Source organism: Cygnus atratus, chromosome 7, assembly GCF_013377495.2.
Source record: "Cygnus atratus isolate AKBS03 ecotype Queensland, Australia chromosome 7, CAtr_DNAZoo_HiC_assembly, whole genome shotgun sequence".
NCBI lineage: Eukaryota > Metazoa > Chordata > Aves > Anseriformes > Anatidae > Cygnus > Cygnus atratus.
The window spans coordinates 21,432,185-21,455,450 of record NC_066368.1 but is presented as its reverse complement, the minus strand read 5'-3'; the positions used below and the strand labels follow the sequence as shown (position 1 = coordinate 21,455,450).

Genomic DNA, 23,266 nt, shown 5'->3' with positions numbered 1-23,266 from the left:
AGGAAGATGGGAGTTCCATCTGATTTGGGAAATTCAGCTGCAAGTCCTCTGAGCACTGGAAGGAGAGAAGCATGCTGCTAAACAGGCTGTGAATGTGGAGAGGCCTTTGAGTTCACACACCTGATCCGCACCTCCAACACTTCTGAGTTGGACAGTTTCCTGTGATTTTTCAAGTGGTGTCATACCCACCACTTGAAATGGCTTTTTTTTTTTTTTTTCCACCAAACACAATTTCCTTGTTACTAAGCAAACCCCACACAGACAAGCCACACTGCAACTTTGGCGCTTCTCAGATTGCTTCTTGCTTTTAGGCATGTACAAGTTGCTTCAGCTGACATGGAGCTTGGCATCTGCAGAGCCATGAACTGAGCGTACAGAACAGTAAAACTGCCACCTTAATGCTACGGTTACCCACAACTGATCAGTACACATCTTTTCCAGTCCCTTTCCACAGACACATCATTAGTGCTTGTTTCTCATCTCTGTGATCAGGAGGGACAGACACAAGGTCCTTCCTCTGGAACAAAAGCCCAATTTGTTTTTGCACCCTGATCTTGTTAGTACCCTTCTCAGGGTCAGCTAAAAAAGCAAAATGCCATTACACATAATAAACACATAACAAACAAACAAACAAGAAAGGCAGTAGACTACGTACCAATGTCGCTAAGCAGAGACAGTATTTGACTTTCCTTAAGTCCACAGCAGTTTTCTGGTTTGTTTAGCAGCTACAGTAAAGAAAAAGATGTTTACACTCATAATGCAACAGTTAATAGTCTAGAATGTCATCTTACATTCCCTGCCAACATGACACAGAAAACAGCATAGCTCAAATGTAACTCTAGTTGAACAGAGTGAAATAAAAGAGGGGAGGGGAGGAAAGAAAACAAGTTGGACCAAACAAAAATTCACTGCACTGAGTCAGGGTTGAAAAGAGTTGGACTGCTAGAATAATAGCACAGAAGCATAAAAGCCATCAGAAGGCAAGAGACTCAGGCAGGGCTGCATGCAACTTAACCAAGCCCTGTTTCGGAGCACGGTCTCTTTCCTGACTGCTCTCCCAAAATGTCAAGAAGCTGTTCAGCACTCAGGCATGCTGACTCTGAGATCAACCACATAGTTAACCCTGAAGTAAAAAGCAGATCATGGACCACGATTTGGAGTCTCAGCTCTGCACCCACTCTAAAGTGCTCCATCTCTCCTCTCCCTTGCCCTGAGTATTTTTCCTCTAGAAAAAGGTGTGGCAGAAGCACTGCAGGCCACCCCCTCCTAAATTACTGTCTCAGACAGCGCATACGCCCTTGAATCAACCGGCATGTGATCTGTTTTTTTTCACTGAGGACTTTTATAAATGACTGAGGTACCCTCTGCTCTGCAGCCACCTGATGTATCCTTGTACTTCTGCCTGCTTCCAACATCTCAGGCACAAGCAGCAGTCAGACTTCTACAGGAAGAGAAACCAAACTTCACCATCCTGCTCCCTGAACTCTGGGTGTTGCTCTACTGAGCAACAAAGGAGGATGGGGCAAAGTCAGAAATCAGGCTCAGAGCCCACAGTACTACCCTAAAAAAGCACAAACAAAAAATGTGTGCATAGCCCATATACAGAAGCTGTCTTTATGGAAGATTATGGATGTGTAATGAGAAATTAACAGCAGTGCAAAACACAATGCCAAGCAACTGGAAGAGAAAGACTCAAAGATGAGTAGGATCAGAACTAAGAAACCATGGTTATTTTTTTAAGGAACAAAGCATTACATATGATCAAGTGAAATAAAACATCTTACTTCTTAAATTGTACCACTATCTACGCATTAGAAATTAAACACTGCACTGAAGATAGAGCTAATACAACCCCAAATTTCTTGGACTCCAATCTACCTTTAAGTGTCCCCAAAACTTCTCCATAAATATAACACCCAACTGTCACAATTCTTTGGAATTTTCTTTGCAATATGCTATTTTCATGCGCACCCACTTCCTTTAACTGCCAACCTTTCAGCCTCTTAATGTCCCAATTGTTTCAAACAGCACTAAAAAATAAAATGAGGCTACGTAAGTTACACATTAACTGCTGTCACAGATACGCAGTTACTGCATTCAACATCTGCTCACATTTCCTAGTTCGTCTGCTACGTAGTTCCAGAAAACAAAAGTTTAACAGAAAAAAAGTTCCCCGATCGCTTATACAAGCTAACTTCTAAGCAGATATTAAGCAACAGAAATTTACTTCTTCATCCGTAAACAAACGGCTGCTTCCTGAACTTAACTATCTACAATGGAAATGGAGCACAAGCTCCTCTCTGGCCATGCAGCTCCTGCCTTCCTCTTGAGTGCTGCTGCTTTGCAGAGGGGGCAGTTCCCAGCTCAGCAAGAAAGAACCTGCTAAAGCCTCTGAAATCCTAGTGGCCCCAACCCAGTACGAAAGAATTCTTCCTTAAGCTGTGAGCAACGCAACACCAGAGAGACACAAATTAATTTTAAACAGATACAGACACAGAGCAACAAAGTCAGACACACTGGGTGCTAGGATCTAGGCTGCAGGAAGCTGCACTAATGCTGAAGCAGGTCTGTGAGAGGATACACTGCTTCAAGATAACGTAATACGGATTGCTGTCTGTCATCTGGCTTCAGTAGTGCAAACCTTATTTCCCCAATCATGATCACTGTACGTTTACTTCCCTGCACTTGTACTAAAAAGAGAAGTGCCACAGAACGTACAGGGTTTCACAGATGACCATGGCTATGGACATAGCATTAATCGCACTCATTTTGCTACACAGTGCAAAGCAAAGCAGACATTACCTTACGGAGGTCACCCCCTGAACAATACTCCATTGACAGACGAGGAACACCATTAACAAGAAAGTTCATCTCCTCAGGAACTTCACAGGCTTTTACTACATTGGGATGGTTCAACCTAGGCACATGGAGATCTTGATGAAAACTCCAACTCCTCTTTTGGAAGAACGGGAATAAAAATTGCCAGCTAACCAGGTTTTTTGTTCCAGGTATAATTTCTGTTCCCCAAACATATCCTTGCTAAGAAGTGCTACCTACCAGTTGGTATCCAATGGCATAAAATTTCTACTTTGTGTCATCCCTGACCACTGCAGGGGAGTTAGAATTAGATGATCTTTAAGGCCCCTTCCAACCCAAGCCACTCAATGATTCTGTGATTCTATGAATACAGAAACATCTCAAAGCCAAGATATAGGACTTTGATGCTAAAGATCCAGGTTTCTGGATTCCTGCACATTCCCTGCAAAGTCATTTTGTATGTGTCTCTATTTCTGCATATGGGTACAGCCTCTTTCTGGCCCAGGGGTTTCTTGAGAATATTGTCTAACTGTATGGGAGAGGTGGAAGCAGGTGGGTAAAACACACGTACACTATAAAGGATTCATTTCTGCAACTGAATTCTAGCAGGGGCCCCCCAACTACCTCTAATTCACTACTGCTAGGAACAATGACGGAATTAGATGATCTTTAAGGTCCCTTCCAACCAAAATCACTCTGTGATTCCATGACAAACAGACCAGGGAGAACCTGAAGACAAATTCCTCCTCTGTACACATCCCAACCCCCCTAGAAGCCAACACAAAAGCAGCTGCAGACGCGTGTCTGAGCGTCCGTGCTCAGCAAATTAACAGGTTTGTGTGAAAATGTGAGCGAGAGCGGCAACCCCCTCGTCCCACCTCAGACTGGGCTCCAAAGCGCTGCCTGCGAGCGGCTTCCTTTGCCACCAGGCCAGCAAGGCGCGGCACGACGAGGGCTGGGGGGGACAAGGGCTGCTGGCAGGGCCCAGCGCCCCCTGCATCCCAAGGATGGGGTCAGGCGGGTGAGGCCCCGGCACCCAGCGCCGCATCCACGGGGAAAACCCCAAGGGCTGGGAATCGCAGCTGAGGCGACTCGAGGGCCGTGCCCCGCACTCACTTCTTCATGATGTCGATCTCGTGACACCAGCGGTCCTTGTTCTTCACGCTCAGCTCCAGCCGGCACGACTTGACGGCCACCTTGGCTCCCGTGTCCTGCGGGACGCAGCGCCGTCAGCGGGCCCGCTCCCGGCCCCGGCTCCCGGCCCCGGCCCCCCGCCCGCCGCCGCCCGGCCCCACCTGGTGCTGGTAGAGGCACACGTTGCCGAAGCCGCCGGTGCCCAGGCGGTCGCGCATCTCCCAAAGCCCGCAGCTCGCCGCCGGCTGCCCGCGCAGCGCCGGGCCGCTGCTCGGGGGGCCCCGCTCCGCGCCCCGCTCCATGGCGCCGCAGCCGACTCCGCGCCCGGGCAGCTCCGCCTTTATTGCCGCGTCAGCGCCGCCAGCCGCCCGCCCGCCCCTCCGCCCGCCCGCCCGGCGCCCCGGCGTCACTCCGGCGGGGCCAAGTCGAAGGGCTGGAAGTCGCGGCGGAAGGCGCAGGCCTGCGCCGCCTCCTCGGGCCGCCCCGCGGCGCAGCGCCGCCAGTCGGCGCGCTCCGGCAGCGCCAGCAGGGCCGGGCTGGCCAGCACCGCCCTGCGAACACAACGGGGCCGCCTCAGCGCCGGGCAGCGGCCGGCGGAGGGGCCGGGGGAGGGGGGAGAGGGAGAAGGAGGCGCCCACCTGCCGAACTGCAGCGGGAAGCTGCGGCGGATGCGGTGGAAGAGCTTCTCGCCCGTGTCCAGCTCCACGTAGAAGTATGGCGTGCCCGGCCGCGCTACCTGCGGGGAGGGGAAGCAGGAGGCTGAGGCCTGCGCTCCGATCGCCAAAGCAGATGCCCTCCTGGGATGGGTTTCCCTGCCGATTCCTCACCACTTGCTTCCCTAGGTGCCAAGGGAACTCGTGTTTCCCCCAGCACTTCTCCGAGACCATACAGACCCCCAAGTTCAAGCCTTTTGGTTTGAAAACGCATGCAGAGCCTATCCATGTCTGGTAGCTACTCTAAAGAGCAGGCGTTGCCTCGCAAGAGGCTCCTGCTCCATTACTTTTAGATGGGAGCCCAACAAAACAAGCAAACCCAGACTGCAGCACACACTCCAAACTGCGTCAGTGGAGATCTCAAAAAGTTAACTTCCAAATATAAGGAAGTGGTGGATTGAAAAGTCTTATGAAGAGAGGCAGAGGGAACTAGGGTTTCGTAGCCTGGAGAAAAGGAGACTCAGGGGAGACCTCGTTGCTCTCTACAACTACCCCAAAGGAGGCTGCAGTGGGGTGGGTGTCCATCTCTTCTCCCAAGCAACCAGCGAGAGGATAAGAGGAAATGGCCTCAAGTTGTGCCACAGGAGGTTTAGGTTGGGTATCAGGAAGAATTCCTTCACTGAAAGGGTTGTGAAGCAACCTTTAGACAGGCTACCCAGGGAAGTGGTCAAGTCCCCATTCCTGGAGGTATTTAAAAGATGTGTAGATGTGGTGCTCAGGGACATGGTTTGGTGGCAGACTTGGCAGTGCTAGGCTAACGGTTGGACTTGATGATCTTTTCCAACCTAAATGATTCTATGATTGGTTTCTGCTGGGTTCACTGTCTACCCTTGCCACACAGGGCACTGGATAGTACACTACTATAATATTTGTTGCAGTTTAATTCTGCAGATAGCACTACAGGGACATTAATTAACAGAGCTTGGGTACAAATGATCAGAACTGCATGGCTAAGCCATCCCATGCTAATATGCTATACTGTAGAGGAAGAAAGGAAAATTACATGAAGAGAGTACATTTGTACTTCTCAGCTGAGAAACTGGCCTCAAAGCTTGCCAGGGTGGCTATAAGCAATTGTAATGGCTAAGAAAGCAACCAGCATGCACAGTGCATGCTATTTCAGGCTCCTGCTGCAGATATGGACTCCCTGTGACCACTTGGTAGACACAGAAGAAGCCCAAGTCCCTGCTGACTCACTTCTCTCACTGTAACAGGATTTCTTTAAAATTCTTATCTGATGGAAATTAAAACTACCTGATGTGCAGTGACACTGGAAAAGGGGTTGTTGATCTCAGGAGGAGTAAGTTCAGCAAGCCTTACACAGAGCTGAAGTAACATGACAAGGGCTATTTCTTAAATCCCTGCCCTTTGAGTCATGTTTGTGCCTCACCCTTGTGTCTTAGCTGTATTTTGAGTTTTGCCTCTAGGAAAAGCCATGCTGAAGAAACTGGAGGACATCTTAGCATTCTGCATTGTGACAGAAGTGCTAAAAGAACCTAGAAGCACAGATGTCTGTCAAATGGAAAGAAGACCCACGCTTTAGGCCCTCCAAGGGTAGTCAACAAATGCTGTAGGCAGACAAACCACTTAATTTTCAGATAAACAATGCATCTTACATTGTTTACAGGAACTTTACTGGGGCAGAACACATCTGGCATGGGGGTTCCAAATCAAGTCTACCATGGTCTGCCTCCAACAGCTTAACCTTACCCCACAAAGTGATCTCATGGGGAAACAGAAGCCCCAACAGGGCAGAGGTGAAGTAAAGTGGAAGTGAAACCTTGTCTCATACTTGCGTGATATCCGAGTGCTCTGGGATTTCTAATAGATCAATCTGTTGCTCCTGTGCCTGTGTAATAAAGGACTCTTTAATGTCTTCGGAAGTACAGTCCAATGGGACAGGAATTACCTGGAGAGGGGAGACAACATTTCCAAAGAGATGAGTGAAACAACTGACTTGCAAAAAGCAAATCAATCCATCATTGGAGCTGGTATGCTCCTCAGTTCTGATCGACATCATCAAACAGGAACGGTGAGCACCTCCCTGTACAGGCTTAAACTTATGAGAGATTTTCTGTCGGAGGTGAACAAAAAGCTGAAAACTAAGAGTCTGAAAAAGTTCTCAGCACAGCCTCCCTCCTTTCTGATCTCTGTGGTAGTTCAAGGCCGCTCTGATACAGTTACAGATCTGCCAAATCCAGAAGCCACCACAACAGGCCACTGACCGATATACAAAGAAAATAAAACCAAAGGGTTGGTATGACAATGACCAGAGTTCTGCATATATCCTTAGATTTTCAGTCTACTCCAGTTACACTGTGAGCACCAAGAGCTTCTGTATCCATGGGAGCCTATCAGACGAAGAGCAAGGTCTCGTAACTTGTCTGGAAACCCCGTGGGCTTTTAAAATCAGGTCCAAGGGAAAAGTATTCCTTACCCACTCAACACAGTCAACACTGTGCTGCTGTACCAGGAAGAATTTAAGGGCTGTGGCAGAACCATCACATTGGTTTTATTTTTATTCTGCCTCTATCTGTGGGCAGAATGACTTCTCCCTGTACTCTGGAAAGGCACAGAATGAAGAGGGAAAGCTGAAGGTGAGCTTTCTCTTTCAATTTATTCAAGTGCAAGGTTATATTCTCTTAAGGTTACACTAAAACCATACCTGTAACTGCAGATGCTGACTCCTATAGTTTCTTTCAAATAAAACATATCTCTTCCCCTTGCTTCTGAAAAATTCCTTCAGGGCAGATTTGTACTTGGTCACTTCTTCCATCACCTCTGGAGACAAGTCAACCACCGACTGATAGTGCCCAATAGGCAAAATCAACACATGATCAGGTAGTAAGCCACCCTTGGCCAGAGCAAGATAACACTAGAGTGACACAATACACAACAGTTACTCACTGCAAGCAACACTTACAGGTATGCTGTGGAAATTTACTTGTGCTCTCTGGCTGCGCTCTAGGTATCCCCCAGCCTAGCTGTTTTACCTCAGGAATAGTACAGTCTTTTACCCCATGTCACTTATTAGGGATTGTTCAATAGCAATCAATAAATTACTAGAGGAATGAGAAAGAGAAATGAACTGCTAAATTTATAAATAAATAAATAACACTCTTCTGAATGCCAGAGAATGCAAGGCCTGCAGGAAAACAGCTGAGTGAACTTCACCAAGGCTGCTAGAATTTCTCATCATGACAGGAAAATCCACTTGAAAATTTATACCTGCTTTCAAACTAAAAACATGTCCTAGCAGTTTGAAGTGGATTATTCCATACAGCAGTAACAACTTGAGGCAACATAAATATACCAACGACTTAATTAACCTCCATGATGTACTTTGAAATGTTGACTTAAAAGCTGTCTCATCTTCCGCTTAATCTACATGCGACAATATTGAAACCAATCAATGCAGGAACTTTTGGCATAATTCCAGACAATGCATCCCCTTGTCAGCAAGGTCCCAGTTTACAACAAGTTCATACTGGAAAAGTTCTGACAGTAATGGAAGCAAATCGTGAAGATTGCCACAGCAAAAACTCTTCAGGCTCTAGAACTCAGCTCTGCTGATGGAGCAAAACAGGGCCACGTTTCATACTTGAAAAGACCTCTGCCTATATACCTATGTCTTCTGTAGGGGGGATGTGAAGTAACTGAAAACAAAAATAGGAGTCAGTTCCAAACAGATTGTTTGCTTGCTTCTTTTTTAACATTTAAAGTTAGAGACAGGTATTTTATATTGCCACGCATTAGCATGATTCTGCTGTCATGTTGGAAACTGCTACGGGTACTTACATGCGTGCCAATGCTAACAACCAAGTGCTTCTCCACTTCTGGGCTGGCAAGGCAGAACCAGCAGGGCCCTGTGGGCTGTGCTTTATTGGGAAAGGAAAAAGAATAAGTGTTAGATAAAAGCTCATTGGTCAGAACAAGGTCTGGCAGAGCTGAATTTTCCGGCCACCTTTCCCAGTTGGTGCAGTGCTGAAGATATCAAAAGGTCACAGCCCTGGGAAATAGGATCTGACCAGAGAACTGATGCCTCTGGGAAATTCCAGCAAGAGAGCAGCAGGTGGTAGAGTCACAAACTTGCTGAATGCCATTCCCATTGAGTGCTCTGATTTATTGGAAGAGCACTATGTCCAAGAATTTCGTGATTACAGCTCACTAATAAAAAAGCACCACTCAACTTAAACACAAATCAAAATGAGTTAAAATTACTGTACAGATATAAGGACAGATGCTGTCAAACAGACATGCTTGTTTTGGCCTATTCTTCACACTCAAAACATCTGAATTCACACCCGAATTGCAATACTTGATCTGACCTTTAATATAAACTGTTGGCATTGATAAACTAGACCTCTCATTAGGGTCAAACACTACATTCACACCCTCCTCCACAAGCTTTGTACAGGAACAGACAATCAGCTTTGCAAATGCAATACATGATAGGGCTCTCTCAAGAACCACGGGAGGTAACCAAAGGTCCAAGACAAGGGTTCATTTCCAAGCAAAACAGTGTATTGAGGCTCCCTTTGTACCACATGAAGCTCCAGAAGATTTTGGAAGTTATATGAATGTGCACAAGGGCACGCTACGTCCCACAGAACAAGCTGGTCTGCAGAACTGCCTGCTGTCAAGTTGAGAGGCCAGTCTGGTTCACAGGGTAAATGGCATTAGCCCAAGACTCACAGTTCAACTAACTTTTAAACTGTATTTTTGACTTTTCTTTCATCTGTTTATTGCCAGTTTTTTAGGAAACAAGGGATTGCTCATTCCTCTGTATACCTACATTACCTAGTACATTAGCAAAGTGATATCATAGATAGCCCAACAGACTGAGAAAAATGAAGAGTGAGATAGCCCAGTGCCTTCAAAGAAGCTCTTAGGGAAAAAAAAAAAAAAAAAGCATCCACAGACTTACAGGGGTTTTTGGCTTGCTTAGGTTGCGAGTTCCCTCTCTCTTTCCCATCTGAGGGACGTTTCTTTCCTTGATGTTTGTTCAAATCAAAGAAAAACTGACACGCTGGTTCTTCCTGTTTAGGAAATGAAAATCAAAACCCATTCACTATACCTGCATCCCAGAGAGTCACAGTGCATACAAGAATCTGCTGTTTTCCTGAAGAAGTGTGTATCCATCTAGAAAAACATCAATATCCTGGATCAGGACAGCTTCAGCTCTCCCAGTCATGCAATAGTCTTTGCCAGCCTGGATACATAGCCTCAACTGGGGAAAGAGTTATGGGAGAGCTGCCCCAAATTGCTACATTTTCCTGCATAGCCTTATGTCCAACATTCAGAATTGCTCAATTCTACAGATGATTCATATCTCTTTTCACTTCACAGCCAGTGCTAAAATGATGGCTTTATCTCTTTGTGGCTAGACTCACAGCAGACTCACATGGAGTCTGAAATCATTTGATCAAGCAGTAATATCAGAAAGAACACCTGAGCACAGAGTGAAACCAGAGCAGCTGAGTGCAGCAGTACCTCTGCACACACAAGTGCTTTGGTCTTCTGTGCCTCCTTTCGTGACTTTCGGTATGGATTTTCTGTGACGTCTTGTGGCTGTTTCACTAGCTCTGCAGGATCCATCAAGCTCATGGGAACAATGCTGAATGCGTAGAGATACTGGAAAGAAAACAGACTGCTCAAATGCAAGAAGCTTTCGCTACGACAGTAGCTCTGAAGAGGTCAGTTCTAAACTACCAACATGTCCCTCTATACCAATATTCTGTAACTTTCTTAAGGGGAGAAGAGAAACAGGTTAAAAAAAACACAAACAAAACACCCATCTCAACCCAGAAGATATTTTAAGCAACTTGTAAGGGTTCTCATAGAACTTTGCTTTTTTCCTAAAGCAGCCCATGGGAAGGGAAAATTACATAAAGCAGCTGAGGAAGGGGAAGGAATGGCAGTTTTCTAACCATTTTCCTCTGTAGCAGTCTTCACAGCTAAATGCCATTTGACCAGGTAGAGAGAAACAAAGGTGTCTCGAAATACATCTTGTAGTCGGTACCCTTTTGACATGATGGGCAAATGATGTTACTCAAGTGAGACACCTCCACTTCAGCAGAGCTTTTAAGTGATTTACACTGTCTTCTGACTAGCCAAATTTGGGGTTACTGCCCTATTATTTGTACTTGAGAAACGAAGAAAGATTCAAGAGTGCCAGTACCTTTTTCTTGCTTGTATTGCCAACATCAGCAAGAGCGATAAACCTGCTCACATGCTGTGGGGTCTCCTGTAGCACTGTGTGATTTCTGTAGGGAAACAAAATGTGATTGTATTGGCACATATGTAAAGGACAGTGAGAAAACCACATGTCCTCCACGAAGGCACTCAGATACCACATCAAACACATGAAGGCTTTCACCGGGAACGAGAAGGTTTGAGAACAGAAAGACTCATGGGATCTAATGACCAACAGCTATGCAGACCAAAATGGCATCTCACGGCAGACCAAACATGGAGCCAAGAGGACAATTCACTAGACTGAAAACAACTACATTTTCCAAGTGTTTTTGCTGTGGCAAGGGTATTACGCAGCATTCACAAAAACAGCCTTAGTTTTATTTGTAGGTTGTTCCGACACCTTCTTTATGTCACTAGTCACATTTTGTATATGAAGTTTTAACTCTTAACCATATGAGAGCTCTTCCACAATACACTTTAGAGATATACCCCTAAATTAGACTGAACGATTTTGAAATAGGACTCAGGGCAACTAAATTGACATCAGATTCACAGCGATATACTTGAATCAGCATCATCAACAATAGTACAATTTTTGAGGCAGCAGGCATTATGGTCATAAGAGATATCTGAGAAACAATCTTGACTCGTTGAAAAAAGTGAGAGGTTTAAAGGAGTAGCGTGACTTCATAAAATTACTTTAGAGATTTCCTCCTGTGTCCTTCAAAAATTGAACTCTCATTACAAAATAAATGAGATTTCAGAGGGTCTCACAAACCTGTAAGGAAGTCTTTCATAATAGGCCTTCTCCAATGCAGCAAAGTGATACCTTGGTTTGAGACTTGCAGCTAGATCAGATATTAATGTGGAACCACATTTCTTGGTATCTATTTTTCCCTACAAAATATAAAACAAGTTTTATTTTAAAAACTCTGTCAGGTTACAGTGAAAAGAAATTGTTTTATAACAAAATGCTTGCTGGAAACTTAGAGGTTATGACTACAACTGTTGCTATTCCTCGTAGCAGGAAAGTAAAAATGGCTTCATCTCTTATCTCCAACCCAAGCCTACTCATTTATTCCATTCTGTGGGCTCAAGGTTTGTATCTACTCATTTCACCAATTCAAATTCGTCCTTTTTTCTTCTTCTTTTGGTCTTGTGAAGCCAGTGCAGCATATAATGAGTTTTGGCAACACATATCAAAATCATTAAAATGAGTTTTAAGCACATGCCCAGAATGTCAGAGCTACAGTCCGTGAGTTAAGCGAATAAGAAAATGCTGAAGTTTCCTGAGGAAGCAAAATGTTATCCCACTCCTGCCCCTAAGACATCAGAGCAAACCAAAATACCAACAAAGAGCAGACTTGAAACTATTTTCTTGGGTGAAGGCTATTTTTGTCCTGTCTGTTCCTTATTAGCCTGAAAAGTCACTTCATTACTGAGAAGTGAAGTAGAGAACAAGGGAATCTCAGAGATTTATTACAGAAATCTTCAGGTCCTGAACTACACATTTCAGTAAGATGCCTATTTTAATATCATTATTAACATATTCATCTCTTAATCCAAGTGAGTACGTTTTCAGAAATTAATGTTGAAGGAAACCAAGATCAAAACAATATGCTGAACTACTACAGAGGATCCCCATGTGGATTTCTAGACACATTTTTTTTCTTTAACGTAGAACATCCCTACATCTTGATTCTCTCCAGCCACCTAGTCTTGTGGGGTTAGCTTTTTTATTTGTTTCATTGTTTTGTAGATGTTTTCTTTTTGAGGGGCCTGGGAAGACAATTTTTATGCTTTTACAGGGAGGATCATGTCTCCCTTTTGCACGTCAGAAGATGCTGAGAGGAAGCAAAAAGTTGTCAGTTTGTCATATGTAGCATTCCTCTCCAGGGAGGTTTCAGATCATCTGAGTTATGACTGGCAAGTCATTTCTGCCGAGCAACAGTTACAACTGTAAGTTGCACACAAACTAAACAACACCCTCGAAATCCAGACAGAGGAAGAATCAGACCATTTAGTACAACTGACCTAAGGAAATAAACACAAACACTTGAAAAGTTTTGAAAGGTGGAGAAAGATGACTTGATATCAAGTAATAAGGGAGGTGGTTAGAACACAGCATTCAACAGAGACTAACGGCATGGCCCCACAATAACTGCATCCAGTTGAATGCAGAGCAAAAGCTGTGAGTAAATGAAAGCTGTTTACTCTGATTTTTCCATCACAGAAAGATAAAACACGCTGAAATTTCACAAATCCCCCTCCCCATCTGTCCTTAACTTCATTGCTGAAGAAGAGACAGAACATCCAATGTCACTCTCAACTTTAGCAAGCCCTTGGAGATGGCCCAATGAGTGGGATTCAACTTTGATGTAAATGACAAAACTGACAGCTACTTTGGTAAAGCTGAAGTTCAGGAGTATCAAGAATGCTGGGTGGAGAGGGAAAAAGACATACTGGAAAAACACTTGCGGCCCTCTCATAGCAACATCCACAAAAGGCAAAGGTTGGATCAGGTTCTTCACAAGCAACATTTCTATACCTCTGGACTTTTGCAGTGCCAAAGGGAAAAATGCTCAAGAGATACTCTCTATATCTGAGGCAAGTTTTAAGCAGCAGCCTGTGTTTGACAAGGACAGCTGGCAAGAGAGGCACCAGGACAGAGAAAGTACAGAGAAAGCCTGACACAAGTTTCCTCTAACAATTAAAGAACTGAAGGGAAAAAATGACTCTCAAACCAGAGCAGTTTGCTCCATCACCTTCATTTAAGCCAGCTCTCAACGCTGGATTGAAGTAACCTGTAAAAACAGAGCAAGCAGCTTTTACTTAAACCCACCGATAAGTCCTGCTTTAGAACACTGCTTTGGGGTTCAAGAGACTCATGTTGACTAGATTAAATGTGTAGAGCTACAAGAACAGAACAGTGCCATGAAGGGACTATTAAAGAAAATAATATAAGTACAAGGAAAAAAAACACAACAAACAAAATTCAAGGAAATAATAACTTAGCCTTTCCATCATTATCACAACTGTGATGTTTCCTTAAAAAAAATAAAAATTACCAGAAACCTAAGTTTAAGGTAAAGCATGACCAGTTATAGAATGAGCAAGGATTACTCACTCCAGAGACAGCAGTAAAGACATCTAAGGATTAGGATGAATTTTATATCTGATGAAACAGCATTAGCACCCTGGCAGCCTGAAGGCTTACAGAAGACTATGGAGAAAACTGCAATCCTGGGCTTTTTGTGGGGTCATTTCCTGCAATGGGCTTTGCCTTTGCACAACCAAGGCAAACCAAACATTTCCACTTGAGCCTTCCAACTGCAAAGCCAGGATCCCAGGGGGGTCAAGTCTGTAGGACTCAGAAAGACTTTGCTGAGAAAATAATGATTCCAAGGGAGCAGCATTGCCAGGAGGTACAGCCTCACAGTCTGAGCACAGCACCTTGCTGTAAGCTTTACTTACTGGACCCCAACTTTTCTACACAGATGCTAGTAATCTCCATGGAAAGAAAGCTCTTTTAGGCAATTATCCCCCAAAGCCCTTACCTATGTAAATTCCAGCAAAGAGAAGGGTCCTTCTGCTAACAGCCAGAACAAGCAGAAAGGCAGTCATTTGTTAAATTGATCTGGAAACTCATTCCACCGAAAAACACAAGACTTACCGGACTATTGGCAAAATTCCCCACATCTCTGGGCCATGGAGACGTCAGCAATATATCCACACCCTTGAAGTTTGGGGTTGATAACAAAGATGTCTTTAATTCTGTCACATCCTTTGAGCTAAAGCTGTAGGCAGGAGCTGGCTCATCCTGGGACTCAGTGCCACTCAGGTATGCAATCTGCAGTCCAGAGGTACTGCTGAAAACACCTCGACGGCCTGCATGAATACACAGGCAAGCACTTAAGAGATTACTTGCAGTGTTTAAATCTGATTTGTGTTGTAAACAGAGGACCAAATTTAGCAGTCCTGCCTTACTTTGACTGAAACTTTACTTATGGATAGATCATTTTCTGTGTTCATAAACATGCTGTAGTGCAATGGCAACAAATAAAGAGTGCAACAAACCGTGACGACAGTGAAGAAGACATTTAGACAACTCCCAGTTTTTCTTTCCTCACTGCTACCTTACCTCCCAAAAATCAATCGATATCGAAAGCTTGGTATAAAGACTGAATAAAAAAAAGCCAACTGCAAGTGCCTTCATTTGTTACTATTTTGTCAGGCAGCATTCTAGAAAGAAATCAGCTTTTCATTTTGCTATAGCTTCATTACCTTTAAAGATGATACTTACCTCTGCTACTCCAATACAGTCTTAGAACGCAACAAAATCATGCTTCATGTAGGAAACCTTCACCGCACAGAGATGGACACGGGACAGGAATAAATTGTTCTCACACAAGACTCTAAACCACTCTTTATTTTGGTTAGCAAAGTTCAGAGAGTGTTAGAAAACAATAAAAAACTGTGCTTTTTCCCATTTTACAAAGCAGATAATATCAGCCTTTCAATGTGAAGTTCAACTCCTGTCTGAGTGTCAGGATAAAAAACACCATCTTAAAATTTCCAGAAAAGAGAATGGGCTTGAAGCAGAAAATCACAAAACTTTCATGAAAGCATCATCACTCAACTATGTTACCTAAATAAGTGATGTTCTCAGCTAATTCGCAGCCACTGACATCTGGAAAATAGCGCACAGTCTCTTGGTCATTAGCGCCAAGCACAAAGGTTTGAATTGGAGCTGAGGGAGAAAAGGCAATCGGTCAGGCAATTGGTCTGGTGTAAGTCAAGTACATTAAGAGAAACTCAGTCCATATATACTAGGAATCACAGCCATCAATTCACCATCCAGACACCCCCTCCTTTGCAGCGGGATGAAAAGCAATAAGCCCAGAACAAGTAAGTAACCTTCCTTCAAAGTAAGGCCCCCAAGCCTGCTGCTTCAAAAAATGCTTATCTCACCAGCTGAGAGCAACCTCTGGTTTAACTACAACTAGCTCTGCCATCTGCATATGATGTTCTATGTAGGAGCATCATCTGCTCCTATGTGATCCACAGCCCTAAGAACACACATCTTGCCTAGGGTGACGTTAGGTAAATACTACAACACACGGACACCTGGTGATTCACTTTAAGCTGATCTAAATTCCTATGGCTGCAAACCACTGACATTTTTCTTAGGGAAAAAGGTCAAGAACATCATAGTTTTGATTCACTTGGCAGAAGAACCTGTTACATGATATAAGGAAGAAATTCTTTACTTTGAGGGTGGTGAGGCACTGGAACAGGATGCCCCATCCCTGGAAGTGCTCAAGGCCAGACTAGATGAGGCTTTGAGCAGCCTGGGCTGGCGGAAGGTGTCCCTGTACATGGCAGGGGGTTGGAATTAGATGATCTTTAAGGTCCCTTCCAACCTTAAACCATTCTATGATTCCCTCTCAACATGCGCACAAACCATACCCCTTGCAAGGCCAGGAACTAGTGGATATATGTTAAAAATAAAAACAATGTGAAGTACCAGTTTTCTACAACTAAGTGATCAGTAAAGATTGTACTTATGCTGTTTGGATAAATCAATTTTCTCAGGCTACTAAAAGTTAGAAAAAGCAATGGCTGGTGTCAGAGACACCTCCTGTAGATTTCCTGCCAGACCTGCATGGCAGTAAGCCTGTCAACACCTCACATGGTCAGGCCATACTAAGCTCTTCCCTGAATGAAATCCAGCGATAGCTTCCTACTTTGGAGCAGAGAGCTGCAGCCGTATAGCAACTCTGACACAGCTCTTGCTAGACTTGTGCTTGAAGTTCCAGCTCCCATCACCAAATGATACGAGAAACTGATTAGCCTCCCTGTGCTAAGTCCTCATCTACGAGTTGCATACAGGACAACTGTCATCCAAACAGCTCACACAAGCCAGAGTGTAACTCTGGGGAGCGACACAGAAGCAGAGATGAACAGGAAAGCCAGAACCCCAGCTCCCTTCTGGCTCTCCTTGTGCCAGAGTTAAGAGCCAGAGCAATGCTGAAAAGGAAAGAGGAACAAATACTCATGAAAGTGCATCATGAGAGAGCATCTCCCTTGTAAGAGGCATGTGGAAAGAGGCAGAGGAGAAGCCCATGCAGCATTTTTCACACCCACTGGCAGAAAACCACCTTTGATGCCCAAGCCATGGAAGGACTACTTAGAGACATACATCCTCACGCTTCTGAGCACGGGACTGGTAATGGAATGGGTTTGATTTTAAAATAAACCCATCTTTCCCTCCTGCATAGCATTTTCCTACTTTAGCTCCGTTTAACTACTCTAACATTGCAACCTGTACAACTGAATTCAAACACCTGTCACAATGAAGCAAGTAAGTGGGTTGCTAAATAGGACAATCCTCAGCACATTAATGCATATGCCATCCAGAACAACTTCTTCCTTACCTTTCTTGGCCCCTGTGCGATACTCTGTCCATTCAGTGTCTGAAGTAGAGCCAAAGAAATTCCCAACACACAAAAGCATCTAAAAACATCGCACAAAGTGAGAGTTGCTACAGACCCACAGCAAGGTACACTCAGGAAGATGTTTCACCACACCATGACATGCATCTCTTCAATACTATTTCATTTGGCAAGGAAACACCTCTCTGGTCTTTGATGCCAAGAATTAAAGGCATAAGGGAGACTTTACTGCATTTAAACCTAAAAAAGGAAGAGTTGCTCTCCCGCATGCCCTGCCTGCAGCCTTCTACTCCCCCAGCACCTCGGCGCATGGCCAGCAAGGCCGACGGCCTGCGAAGACCCCGCCGCCAGCCCCTTCGCCCACGGGCACGGCACAGGCCGGGGGGGGACGGCCAGCCACCCCCGGGGCAGCCTCCGCCCCGTGCCCACGGAGGGAGCCGAGCGGAGCGACGCGCCCCGGCACCGCTCCCCCCGCCCCGCCGCAGCCTTACGTCGAAGCGGCCGCTCTTGTCCTGGATGGCCCGGACCCGCCCAAAGAGCGCCTCCAGCCGCCCCTCCGCGTCGCCGCACGCCAGCCTGCGGGAGACAGCACCTCAGCGGCTGCCGCGGCGCGACCCCGCCGCGCCTCGGCCGCCTCCTCGCCCACGGCTGCCCCCCGACCCGAGCCCGCTCCGCTCACACACGCAGCGGCGCCGCCATCTCGGAACCGGTCGGCGCGGCCGCCCTTCCGGCTGCGCCGCCCAAAGCGCCCCGCTGTCGCCACCAAGCGGGAGAAACAGAGGTGGCCGGGCGGGAGCGGCTGGGCTCGTCCGCGGCGCGGGGCTGTGCCGGCCTCCCGCAGCGGGCTCCGGGGCTCGCCAGAGAGGCAGCAGGAGCTGCTTGCGTGGATTTAGGGAGGGGAAATGTTCTTCACCAGGCTGGTGAAGGCCTTCTGCAGCTTGGGGACTGCCTGCAGCCTTAGCACAGCCGCAAGTGACACAAAATCGGTGGGAGCGTCTGAGGCTGCGTTGACAACCTGTGGAACCTCACCAGCCCGAGAGAAACCTCGTGGGGTTCAGTTAAGGGAAACACAAAGCTCTGCCCCTGGGGAAGAGCAGTCGCACGCACTAGGATGTGCTGGAGGCGACTAGTTGGAAGGCAGATCTGTAGAAAAGGGCCTGGGGTGAGACAGGGAACAAGATAAAGGATGTTGATTCTGTAGGTCTTAGCTAGCACAATTGTATGTTAATGATCCCAAATATACGGGAGTAAAAGACTGTATGCATAGACAATGGAACCAGCAATAACTGGCTTGACTGATGAAGTCTGTCAGAGAAAGGAAATGTCAGAAGTTTAGCAGTGAGGAAGACTTCTGGACTTCATCAAAAGACCACCAGAGAACGCCAGATGACCACCCAAGGACTCCAGTACCCATGCGAAAAGGGGCGGGAACCTATGTTAATGATTCTTCGGAGACCTGATGAATATGCAAGAGACTTACGGGAAATAAAATGAATATGTATTTAGCCCACTAAAATAAGCACACTGCCAGTAACCCTTGGTGTGTGTGTGTTAGGTGCAGCGATTCCCCCCACACCCAGTGCCGTAATAAAGAATACCTGCCTAATAACTTTGGTTATTTAGTTTTCACTGTGTCAGGGGGTCCTGCCTGATGGCAGGGCAGGCTGAACGCTGCTGTGTTACCAGCACTGGGTTAAGTGACAAATGCAAAACATCTTAGCAGTGCTAGAGGTGCCCCTTCACTCCTGCCTTTCAAAGCACAAACATAGTTTGGGCTGGTGCAAAATAGAACTTTTCAAAGGCAGGGAGCCAGCCACATTTGAGAGCAAGCTCTCAGGCAGTCAGGCAGGGACTTTCTTGTAAGACCTTGAGGTCCCACAGTTCTCCAGCAATGCCGGTGCCTTGCCACCTTGAGCCTACCAGCCAGGAGAGAGGGAAGCCACTGCCCTCACACACGCTCAGCAGCTGGGATCCCTCAGCCCCAGCTGGCCTGGAGGCCCCCATGCCCTTGCTGTGCCTATAGCACCCAGTGTGTGTCAGCTCCTCCTGTGGGGCTAGGGGCTAGAGGACAGTGCCCAAATAACAGGGCTCACTCCGTTCTGTCCCCAGAGGCTCTGGCTGGCATGCCACCTTTCCCTAGGGCAGGCCAGGAGCAGCAACTGGCAGCAGTTGAAGGTGCCAGGCCCTGGTAGGACCAAGCCCAGCCTTGCTACCTCCAGGACCCTGCACAGCTGTGGGGGTCCAGCCATCTGCTCTCCTCTTGCCACCCACAGAGAGCCCAAGGCTCCGCGGGCTGCAGCTCCTGGGGGATTGTCTCCTCTCTCCTGGCTCAGCCCACGCAGAGTCTGTGGGCCAGCCAGGATGGGATGTGGCCAGGGCTGGGTTTCAGTAGCTAGCAGTCTTCGTGGCTGGCTTTAGGGACTCTGGTCCTGGGACAACACCCTGGAGCGGCCAGTTCTCCTCTCTGGCCACTATCATCTATCATCTGGTACCCACATGAAACAACGTCTGTGGATAATAGTCAATGAGCTGTACAAGTCTTATGATGACATCCCTGATACGAGCCCCTGATAGGTAACATACCTGTCTTGAGAGTGGGTCAAGTCAGCAAATGCATGCCTCCATACCTCTTAGAGGAGGGTCACCTACAACTATCACAAGATTGCCTTTTCTTGGTGTCCCTGGTTGTTACAGAGGGAGAAGACTGGGCTGGCTTAGTCAGCACGAGTCTCCCCTGATGTGACAGATCCTTCCTCTTCAGTCCAGCCAGCAGTGAAGCAGTTCTGCAAGGGCACTCCAGGCTGTGAGGGAAGCCTCTTCCTCCTGCTGGTCCTTGCCACTGCAAGCTTCCATTCTTCCGCATTATTGGCCTCCCTCCCTTCACTGTGTACTTGTAGGGGAGTTTCTGTTTGTTTGGCTGTGGGTCCACTACAGACTACGCTTGGAACCAGCTAAGTCCTCCTGAGTCTCCCTGATGTTACACAGCCTTCTCACTGCCTCCTGCAGCTGAGCCATCCAGGAGGTCCTCCACCTGGGCACGTGTTTGCAGGCAGGTCTGTTGCCTATCCCTGCCACAAGAGAAAGATCTAGACACTATCTCCACTCTGAGGTGTGCACTGCAGTCTTTCCCTTCAGCAGCTCCATCTGGGTGGCGGCATCAGCCAGCACTGGTGTAGATGGTGCAGACCCCCAGCTGGAGCTCTTTACTCTTGGATGAATTCTGCACATTCTGCCCTAAGGCTCAGGTAGGAGGAGTGCCCTTGAGCAAAGCAAATCACCAATGAGCAGTCCCCGGTTCTTGGGTTAAATGTGTGTTGAGCGTCCCACTCTGCCGGTACAATAGCCTTCTTTCAAAGAGGTGTCCTCCCTGTGCCCTTCCACACACACTGCATCATAAATTGTCCTCCCTGGTCGGAGTGCTCTCTAGGGCTTCCTTTTATAAGTGTGGGGGTTGGCCACTGTTGTTCCTGGCACTGCCCAAGCCCCATCAGCTGCTCTCATGAGAGCTGCCAGCTGTTAGCGGTTCTGTCACCCTAGGCTTTCCTTGGTAGAGGAAAACATCCTGTACAGTGTGAACCTTCACTCTGCTGCAGATCGTTCAGGCACAAGAGTTGATCACCACGGCAAGTGATTTAGGCACATGAAATTCCATGTCAATACAAGAAAACACTTTCTTACTGTGAGACTGGTCAGACACTGCAACAGATTGCTCAGAGAAGTTGTGTATACAAATCTGAGATACTCCAAACTCTGTGGACTGTGTATTGAACACCAGCTCAAGCTGACTCTGCATGAATAGGTAGGTTGGACTAAGGGGTCTCTGTGCTTGAAGGAGCTTAAAAAATATAATGCATTTGGTTCTGTCTGACTTTCAGGGAAGCACTCAGCAGCCTCTTTTGTCACTCTCCAAAGCCTCGAGGTCCTCCTTTCTCATGCATTCTCCACTTCCCAAGCAGAACGAGAAGAATAAGAGTCAAGACCTGTGAAGCCGTAACTCTGCAGTTCTCGGAAGGGAAGAGCTTGACTTTCCCTTACTGGATGAAGTCCCAACCCCACTGACTTCCCCTGGTGTGGCAGGGATGTGTGTGAATCAGCACACAGCAGCTTCACAGAGACCCACTGCAAAGCCATATTGGATGAACCTCATCTCCTTCTGACCAACCTCATCTCCTTCTATGACCAGGTAACCTGCCTGGTGGATGAGGGAAAGCCTGTTGACATAGTCTACCTAGACTTCAGCAAAGCCTTTGACATGGTCTCACACGGTAGTCTTCTGGAAAAGCTGGCAGCCCACGGCTTGGACAAGTACACTCTTTGCTGAGTTAAAAACTGGCTGGATGGCTGGGCCCAAAGAGTGGTGGTGAATGGAGTTAAATCCAGCTGGTGACCAGTCACCAGTGGTGTTCTCCAGTGGTTGGTGTTGGGGCCCTTCCTCTTTAATATCTTTACTGATGACTTGGATGGGGGAATTGAGTGCACCCTCAGTAAGTTTGCAGATGACACCAAACTGGGGGGAAGTGTCGGTCTGCCAGAGGGTAGGGAGGCCCTGCAGAGGGACCTGGACAGAATGGGTCAATGGGCAGAGGCCAAGGGGATGATGTTCAACATGGCTAAATGCCGGCTCCTGCACTTCGGTCACAACAACCCCATGCAACACTACAGGCTTGTGGCAGGGTGGCTGGAAAGCTGTGCAGAGGAAAAGGACCTGGGGGTGTTGATCAATGCTCGCCTGAACATGAGCTGGCAGTGTGCCCAGGTGGCCAAGAAGGCCAACGGCATCCTGGCTTGTATCAGGACTAGTGCAGCCAGCAGGACCAGGGAGGTGATCGTCCTCCTGTACTCTGCTCTGGTGAGGCCACACCTCGAGTACTGTGTTCAGCTTTGGGCCCCTCGCTACAAGAAGGCCATCGAGGCCCTGGAGCGTGTCCAGAGAAGGGCTATGAAGCTGGTGAAGGGCCTGGCACACAAGTCCTGAGAGGAGCGGCTGAGGGCACTGGGGTTGTTTAGTCTGGAGAAGAGGAGGCTCAGGGGAGACCTCATTGCTCTCTGCAACTACCTGAAAGGGAGGTGTGGGGAGCTGGGGGTCGGCCTCTTCTCACAGGTAACTAGTGATAGGACTAGAGGGAATGGCCTCAAGTTGCACCAGGGGAGGTTCAGGTTGGAAATCAGGAGACATTTCTTCTCAGAGAGAGTGATTAGGCCTTGGAAAGGGCTGCCCAGGGAGGTGGTGGAGTCACTGTCCCTTGGGGGTTTTTAAGGAAAGGTTGGACATGGTATTTAGGGGCATGGTTTAGTGGGTGATATTGGTGGTATAGGTTGGACCACATCTTTGGTCCAGGTCTTGGACACCTTTTCCAGCCTTAATGATTCTATGATCTACAGGAGATGTCTGGGAGCCCCCATCCCTACACACAACAGGATTTCTCTCCAGCTCTGAGCCCTCCTTTCTGTGTGTGATTGACTTGGTGGAGGCGTATCTGCGCTCTGACCTTCTGCTAAGGTCTGCAGACTTGTGCTTCTCAGGATTGGCCTCAGGTCCTTTGTAGCAAGCCCTCAGAGGTGATAAAGTTTTTCCTGAGGGTTATTCACTCTCCCCAGAACCAGAAGGATGTCAGTAAACAACACACATCTGTGGCCAGGATCTTCTGAAACTGTTGAGAAGAAACAGGCAAGACGCCTGTCAGGATCCTTGGTCTTCTGAGTTGCAACTGGGCTTGCTCTCAAAGATCATGTTGCCTCACTGAGAGGCTGAAAAGGAGCCAAGTGCTACAGATGAGAAACAACCTCGGCTGGGCTTGCAATGGGGTTGGGATTTGAACCCATGCATGGAGAGTACGATGGATTGATTAGCAGTGCATCACCTTCACCGCTCATTGACCTCATCAGCCAGTTGCAATGTCTGTATTAGCTGCTTCTAATCCTGTTGTTCTTGCTGATCCTTCTCCAGCC

The 23,266-nt window shown here is 47.1% G+C and overlaps 2 protein-coding genes and 1 non-coding gene across 3 annotated transcripts in view; all 3 read right to left on the bottom strand.

Annotated features, from left to right (window-relative positions):
* CHUK (component of inhibitor of nuclear factor kappa B kinase complex) overlaps positions 1-4,287 on the bottom strand; it is a 29,643-nt gene extending 25,356 nt beyond the window's left edge. The window contains exons 1-4 of the mRNA XM_035545575.2: positions 4,113-4,287; positions 3,934-4,028; positions 2,803-2,917; positions 656-725 (exon numbers count right to left, since the gene is read on the bottom strand). Coding sequence (XP_035401468.2) covers positions 656-725; positions 2,803-2,917; positions 3,934-4,028; positions 4,113-4,253 — 421 coding nt within the window. The 5' untranslated portion in view covers positions 4,254-4,287. The remainder of the gene's footprint in view (positions 1-655; positions 726-2,802; positions 2,918-3,933; positions 4,029-4,112) is intronic.
* Positions 4,275-18,079, bottom strand: CWF19L1 (CWF19 like cell cycle control factor 1). Its single transcript, XM_035545583.2, has 14 exons — positions 17,997-18,079; positions 17,809-17,893; positions 17,300-17,378; positions 15,511-15,612; positions 14,536-14,750; positions 11,641-11,759; positions 10,846-10,930; positions 10,158-10,298; positions 9,592-9,703; positions 8,463-8,542; positions 7,330-7,539; positions 6,457-6,573; positions 4,590-4,687; positions 4,275-4,502 (listed from the first exon to the last, which is right to left on the bottom strand). Exons 1-14 carry the CDS (start codon positions 18,014-18,016, stop codon positions 4,358-4,360), a joined length of 1,608 nt encoding a protein of 535 aa, XP_035401476.1. The 5' UTR covers positions 18,017-18,079; the 3' UTR covers positions 4,275-4,357.
* On the bottom strand, positions 6,737-6,879 carry LOC118247864 (small nucleolar RNA SNORA12). The gene has a single exon (XR_004778599.1). It is a non-coding gene; the product is annotated as a small nucleolar RNA SNORA12 (small nucleolar RNA).
* Positions 18,080-23,266: the final 5,187 nt, after the last annotated feature.